Raw genomic sequence first — 8,165 nt, 5'->3', positions numbered from 1 at the left:
GTTGTTTGTGAGACGCCGTTTCGTTTGCATGGCAAAGATGTTACACAGCTCATAAAGCAGGACCTGTGCCCCAGGCGCAGTACTGGTGACTCGACTCCTCGTGCCATGCAGCCACCACCTCCTGATCCCCAGCATCGGGTCCCAGTACCTACATCACGCACACATTTTGCGCCAACTAGGGCACCTAAGGCATCACGCCCTCCCAGGATGAGGAGCCGCCCTACTCCGCGTGTTACTTCTGGCAGGGACAAGCATGTATTTGGCCCGATTATGGTTTATCAGACAAGGTCCCCTGTACCTATGACATGCCCCGGTATCTGCGTGTGCACATCCCAAAGCCCGGACAGTGGACTGAACGTTAACTGCCAAGAGAGGAAGCTTCACAACATCTCTGATCTGCAACCCAAACCCTCATATCCAAAGAAGCTACATTTAACTGGCAACCATTTGCAGATCATATACAGAGCTGATCTTACAGAATATAGCACCCTGGAACTTCTCCACCTGGGGAATAACAGAATCGCTATTATTCAGGATGGGGCCTTTGAGAATCTGACCAATTTGCGCAGACTTTACCTCAACGGCAACTATATTGAAAGTTTATCCCAGGCCTTGTTTGCTGGGCTACAGAGCTTGCAGTACCTCTACCTAGAGTACAACATTATCAAGGACATTTTGCCAAACACGTTTAACTCACTGCACAACCTGCAGCTTCTCTTCCTCAACAACAACCTGCTGAGGTCCCTCCCTGACAATGTGTTTGGGGGCACAATGCTTACAAGGCTCAATCTCAGGAACAATCACTTCTCACATCTGCCAGTGAGCGGGGTCCTTGACCAGCTCTCTGCATTTGTCCAGATTGATCTCCAGGAGAACCCATGGGAGTGCACTTGTGGCATTGTGCCACTAAAGAACTGGATGGAGCTGTCCAGCACTAGCGTGGTTGTCAACGAGATCACGTGTGACTCTCCCTCAAAGCATGCAGGTCGCCTCCTGCGATCCTTACGCAACGATGCTATCTGCTCCGAGAATGACGAGACTCCGGCACCAGCCACCAAGGCGCCAACCATTATCAGCATTAGCACTGAAGTCACTCCTTCCTCTGCTGCGACCCCTACAGAAGACACACAGCCTGAAACACACCCGGAAGTACCCTTGTCTGTACTTATCTTGGGCCTGCTTGTTGTGTTCATTCTCTCAGTGTGTTTTGGGGCTGGTATCTTTGTCTTTGTGCTCAAGCGGCGCAAGGCAGTCGAGACTGTCCCAGCTACTGCGGCTGCCAATAGCCTAGATCTGAGCTCTTTCCAAGCGCATTATGGCCACTATGACACAGAACAAAGCACAGGTAAAAGAGAGGGCCATGTCTACAACTACATCCCTGCCGCTGTTGGCCAGATGTGTCCAAATCCCATCTACGTGCAGAAGGAAAACGAGCACGTAGCCTATTATCGCAACTTGAAAGAACTGGGTTTTGGGGCACCAGAGCCCAAGAGGGAGGAGTTTGGTCGTAGTCCCACTTACACAATAAGCACTTTGGAACGTGTGGATGAGAATCCCCAACATGGCAGCTGTGAACCTGAACTGCTCTACCAGAACGTGGCAGAGAGGGTAAGAGAGCTGCCTACCACTGCTCCCTTTGGCTACAGCTTTTGCACTCTGCCCAAAAGGCCATTAGCGCCACCATACGAGGCTGCAGGGCGGCCCAACCGGGAGCGACTGAACAAAACTGTCTTGTATGGGACGCCAAGAAAGCACGCTGAACAGCTGCTCCCTGCGAAGCTGAAAACGGAGCCGGACTACCTCGAGGTTCTGGAGAAACACACTGCAATGAGTCAGCTGTGAAAGCTATCCCACACACTCTTTATTATCTCTTTATTGTAACAAAAATGATATCAAAATGTGTCATCTACATTTTCGACCACACAAGACTCGAACAGCAGACAATGCAACCTAAAGCCTTTTCATCTTCATCTTTCTGAAGCTGTACAAATTAGTAAGGAAAAAAAGTATCTACAATTTAAAGATGATATATTATTTTCTCTAAGGTTTAAATTATTTCCTCTACTTGAAACATAAAGACTGTAGCAGTTATGGCAAGAATATGTATAATAATAATGCTTAATGCTATTTTATATGAAGTATATATTTTTTCTCAGAGGAGGACAATGTTCTTTTCAGAAGCAGGTTATTGAATCATGCAGTGACATTGCTGTGTTGGTATTATGGTGGGAAGTTGGATATACAATAACTATTCACATCCACTTCAATCCTTTTATTCCAGAAGTGCCTTTGCACTTAAAGAATTTTATCTTTGCTTTCTGTGAATTGAATTTTTTATAAGTGCTGTATTTTAAAAAGGAACTCTGTAAAATAGAATTATTTGTCCATTGCATTAAACGGAAAAAAAGGAAAATATACTCAACTGGTAGACATTTTGGACTTTAGTATGTGTAGTTTTTAATATACTTTGAGTGGATTGGACAGTGGGTTTATGGCATAATTGCTGTGTGTGTGTGTGTGTGTGTGTGTGTGGTTTCCTGAAACTACTTTTTGTTAGGGAAATGTATTATATATGATACAGATGTGCGTAGACCAGTTTTTTTTTTTTTTTTTTTTTTAGTCCTGGTCCTAGAGACGTCAGTGCTACGTTAGTGTTTCCAGCTCTAAAATCTCTGCTTTTAAAATGATGAAATACTTGTCAGTGAGCAGATGAGTTACATCTGGTGGGTAAGAGTAGAAAAAACATTGAAATGTGGATTTAAAAAATGTTCACCCTACACATTTCATGAATTATAAATAGGCATCTATATAGGCATCTATACTTTCAAGAATACTGCTCCTGCGTCTATATGCAGCAGAATGCTGGAGAATACAGCTAAATGCGTCATGCTTAGTTGTTCTATAAAATTTAAACAAAATTGTATTAGCATTAATTTTGTTTAGCTTGAGAGGAGCATTGCATGCCCCTTTACATAGGTGAATTTAAATCTTTTTAAATAATCGCTGCTGTCCAAGGTGCTAATGAGGGCCCAGTCCTGGTTACAACTCTTGCATACCAAGACATGTATTACCATTTTATTTTATTCTCAGTTGCTTACATGCTGTGAAGTGTGTTGAGATTTGAAAGCAAAAGTTTATTTGGCAAAGTGGCTAAAACTGGCTTTATTACTTTCCATTCATCCACTGTTCATTGCACTTCTGCCTGCAGTTGTGGTTCAAATAAATATTCTCTGGCCATCTCATGAATTATACACTTCTGATCTGGTTAAATATGTGCGCAAAGGCTCTGAACCGCTCTCGTGCAAAGTGAAGTAAATGTTTACCCCTGTGGAAACAAGGGGATCTGAGGCCGCCACGCTTGGTGGTGTACAAGTGAGGGAGCGTTTTTCATCCTGTTTCAAATAGAGTGATTTTCTTTGCCTGGTACAATAGGCCTCTGTGTAGCTGTTTCCTGATGTGGCAGAGAATGGAGATACTGTGCAAGGATCGCATACAAATGAAGAGGGGGGAGGCAGTACTAGCAGAACACTTCTCTTGTTAACATAGTGCGGCTGCTCAAAATGGAGACGTCACGCCTCAAGTTTGAAATAAATCACGGCCTTTAATTGGTTTATACAGAACGAGTGGGAGTGGTGTTGTGTCATCGATGCAAATTCATTGACTTTCATTTTATTAGAGAGAAACTAAGAGGCAGCTCCCTGACCTTATTGGAAATAGTGCATGTTTGTGGGTGCAGGATTTCTGGATTATGCTATCAAATTAGTCATTTCTGCATGATAAAATTGTGTACAGTAAGTTTTTAAATTCTAAGACACTTTTTTTTTCACAATACTGCTTGCTGCAGATGAATAGTAGAGAGAGCTTGCCTGCATTGCTGTGCTGCAGCGTTTCATAGCGCAGTGTGCACAGAGAGAAGGGAAGCCACACTGATTAATTGTAGAGAGAATTTTGGAGTTCCTGTGGTGTTGCATCAATGCCCCATGCAGTGTTTGTGCCAAGGGCCACTGGTCTATGCCATGCAGCTGGAAACGATCCGGCTTCCATCTTAAATCAGTGAGATCGACAGCAGACGCTTGCTGCTGCAGGCTTGCCTTTGAGCCATCTAGACTTATTTTAGCCTCTCGGACAACTTTGACTTTCTTTGCAGGACCCGGTCACATTCCTGTATAACTGTGCCTAATTTTAATCTAAAGTTTTTTTCTTTGTTCTTGGGAAATTAATATTCACTTTTCATTGGCTTGCTCATTATTTTGGAAAGCCAGCCTTTCTTTCAACATCAGTTTTATTATTAATTTAAAAATAATACCAGAATATGGCAAATAATTAAAAAAATGACTGGAGGTTAGGAGAGGTTTGTCATCCTCTAGAAAAAAATATATATATTTCCACTCCAAACAAAACAAAACAAAAAATCCTGTATTACAGCAGTCTTAATTATTTAGCCTCACCAGATAAAGTCCTATCACATTGTTCACATTTGTAATCATTAGATTTGTTGGGTAAACATTATTCAAGTGTTATAGCAGGGGTTTGTTGTTTTATGCTAACAAAGCAAATGTCTTTACAGATCATTAGGCAGTAAAATGCCAATATGGAAATGTCTCAGGAGGAAATGACTAGGGTTTGGCTCTAAGGAGATTGATGCATTAAAGATGTTTGCCTGAGAGACACACAACCATGGTGTTAGCTTAGTGGAATTTTGTGGGTAGTCTAATTACAAGGTTACACAAGCATAACATTTTGCACCTTATTAATATGCTAAACATGACATTATATATGATTATTGTTCATTTAGAGCAGGAACACACCTTAAACCATCTTCATTGATATTTGCAACGTAAAGTAGAGGGGTGAGGCAATGCCACTATCTTTATCTGTTTAATGCTCAAAATAGGCATGCTCTTAAGGGTTTTTGGGTCAATGTTTAAAAAATTAAAAAGACATGATTTAGAGAATTAAGTCAATATGCCGTATATCAAGAAAAAAGTCATAAAATTTGATATTATAAGAAAAAAAAATTGCAATATTTGGAGAATAAAGTCTTAATAGGATTTGGTGAATTTATACTTTAGCAATGATTTTACAAATCAAGAAATAATAAATTTTTCTGGTGCATCAGCATCAGATTATTATTATAAATAGAATTTTGAAATGACTTTGAAACCAGAAATTGCATTTATTTAGAAGAAAGTACCACATGAACTTGGAGGAAATGGTTTGTTGTTAATGGAGAAATCGCATCAGTGGTTGTCGACGGTTATATCTGCAATGTAACTCCAGTTCACTCAGTTCAGCAATCGAGCCTCTAATTTTTTATGGAACATGAACTCGGAAATAAGGCTAAAGTTTATTGTACGAGTCTGTATGCCATGATGCATTGGGGGCACAACACTGAGCAGGCTGGAGTTCCACTCGTTCTGGATCGATAATTTTGATTATCATTCTCGTTGTCTCCTGTGAAACTACACATCCTCTTTCATACGTGACATTTCGTCAAAGCGCTGCGACTTTATTCTTGAAATATTATGACTGTTTTCTCATAATATCAGATATTACGACTTTTTCTTGAAATACTATGACTTTTTCTCAAAATATTATGATTTTATTCTCGAAATCTTGCATTTTTATTTTTCTAAACAAGGGCCCTAAAACACTGTAGTATATCCTAAACCTGAAAGCTTCTTTTTTTTAATTAATTAATTAAAAATGAACCTTACCACTATGTCCCTGAAACACTGGAAAACACTGGGGAAAAAATACCCAGAGATATTAACATCAGCACTGTCAGCATGGTGTGTGGCTCTGACAATTCTGCCTCTGACAGTTCCTCAACCTCAGCTACATCACTCCACTTCATAATTGGTCACAGCTAGAAGATTGTTTAATCCTGCTTGCACAGTTATTTTTGTTTGCACCTGCCCACAATATTTTCTAACAAATTTAGTTGGGTCTATTTTCAAAAATATAAACGAACTACTAGCCTAATTTAAACCACCACAGCCCTGACCAGGCATTTACTAAGGATGAATGCATGAGCATAGTAAATGCATGTTAATGAACATGGTCTTTCTTGGGTCTGCAAGCTTCATATCTGACTGCTCGCTCATGCCTCACTGAAAGTAAATATCTTGTATGATGTTTTTGTTGAATCCCAGTCCTGATGTACACCTCTAGTGTCAACCATATGCCCTGTAACATTTCTGGCAAGCTTTCTAGAAAAAAAAGAAAATAATAAATCATTAGAAATCATTAAATTCACATCGTAAACAAAATAGTCCTTATTAACTTTTGTCATATCCATATAAATTGCATTGGTTTAACCTGATTTATATCCAGAGTTGGCAGGTTATATTAAGGAAATGGAGAAAAATAAATGTAATTCGTATTAAGAAAATATTTAATTAATAAAATTAATTTTCTTAATTAAGAAATTTAAAAAAGAAGCATATTTGTATCTGTATTAGTATTTGTTTAGAATACATCTGCTTATTCCCTATAATGTATTCATATTTGCTTAAATTCCTACTGTGAGGTATACTTTTTGATTTTTGTACATGTGATTTTGTTTGAGCTCTCCAGCCAGTGCTATTTATCTCAATATACCTGTACTAGCTATGACGATCGGCATCATGGTGACTCATACATTTTAACATCATGACAAATGTTAGATATGAACCCATTTTAGTTCTCATGGGCTTTAATATAGACCATTTTCCAGACAACCCTATGGTTATTTCACTGAGAGTGAATGCATGCGTTTGACTGTTGTTGCTTATAGAGAATTGTCTTCTAGCTAAAGCAAGCAATCATGTGAGTCAGCTTCATGTGAGCAGGGCACAGAGGTAAATGTGTATCTTATTCCATTTCTTTTCCTAGAAACTTTTCATGGTTCATTGCCAAATCTCTTGGTGGTCTAAATCAAACTAGAAGAAAGTATAGCACGTAGGATGTCAGAGGCCTGGACATCTTAGTGGGAGGACTAATAAACACAGCAAACTTTTTTTTTTTTTTTTTTATTAGACTGTCTGGTTTTGATTTAAAGCCTGTCATTTTAAACCACCATTCAATCTCAGCCATTAGTTTAACCACCATATTATTTGTGGCTTTGCTTGCTGGAAGATTTTACCAACACTTAATATGCCTCATTAGGACATGAGGAGAAAGTGTAAGGTGAATAATGCAGCAGTGCTTTGTTTTCAGTGCACTCCTCTGATGTAATTATAAGTTGCTCACAGCAAAGGCACCTTATATATCGAAATTAACAGTCACATTGAAGTTCTTCAGTATGCATGAAAATTAGATGGCCATTGAATCCTGCTTCTACTGAACATCCGCACTAACACTAACACTAACACAGTCAAGCGTGTCTTGTCTTCTTGAGTCTTCTTGTATAAGATCAGGAAGTGAATGTGCAATTGTCTCACCCTGAAATTTGGGCATGAGATTTATTTTGCTTAGGAGTTCCAGAGATGCTCCGTAATGCAATTAAGTAATAAGATACTGCTTGTTTTCTCATTCCATCAGCCAAAAAAAGATTACAGCAATACTGCAGTGTCCTCTCATCCAAAAATATACTATTGCTGTGTGTTATCACTGAAAATCAATGCTGTTTTCCTTGGACTTGTGCTGCAATATGTTCAATGGGAAATCTTGCAGATCTCTGAGAAACCCACTGAGACTCCTATATTGCATACATACTCTATATTATTTATATACAGTAGGTGTGTATGTATGTATGTATGTACGAATGTCTGAATGTATTACGGATATAACCAAATATGAATACAATATTCAGAATGAACAGATAATGTTTTCTAACCAGATACAAATACAAATACAGATACGAATAGGGCACTTTATTTCTTTTTTTTTCTTTTTTTTTTGTAGGAAAGAAGGGAATGTGGTTGAAACTGGAGGTGTGGTAGTTTAACTTGTACTACAGTACTACAGTGTGTCCCAAAAGTCTCCATATATATATATATATATATATATATATATATATATATATATATATATATATATATATATATATATATATATATATATGGCAATCATGTAGAGGATGTTTTGTAAAGAAAGTTACATTTTGCTGAAAAGTGTTGATTTCCCCTATTTATGGAGACTTTTGGGACACCCTGTGCTTTGTTTATGTTATGGGAAATTCG

At 38.7% G+C, this 8,165-nt stretch overlaps 1 protein-coding gene across 1 annotated transcript in view; it reads left to right on the top strand.

The window, feature by feature from the left end:
* Positions 1–7,870, top strand: part of slitrk2 (SLIT and NTRK-like family, member 2) — a 9,195-nt gene extending 1,325 nt beyond the window's left edge. The window contains exon 1 of the mRNA XM_026940330.3: positions 1–7,870. This exon is cut by the window's left edge and continues 1,325 nt beyond it. Within this exon, the coding sequence (XP_026796131.3) occupies positions 1–1,842 (1,842 nt within the window). The 3' untranslated portion in view covers positions 1,843–7,870.
* Positions 7,871–8,165: the final 295 nt, after the last annotated feature.

The sequence above is a fragment of the Pangasianodon hypophthalmus genome, chromosome 7 (assembly GCF_027358585.1).
Source record: "Pangasianodon hypophthalmus isolate fPanHyp1 chromosome 7, fPanHyp1.pri, whole genome shotgun sequence".
Classification (NCBI taxonomy): domain Eukaryota; kingdom Metazoa; phylum Chordata; class Actinopteri; order Siluriformes; family Pangasiidae; genus Pangasianodon; species Pangasianodon hypophthalmus.
Note: the sequence above shows the minus strand (reverse complement) of the source record. Positions and strands in the feature narration are given on the sequence as shown.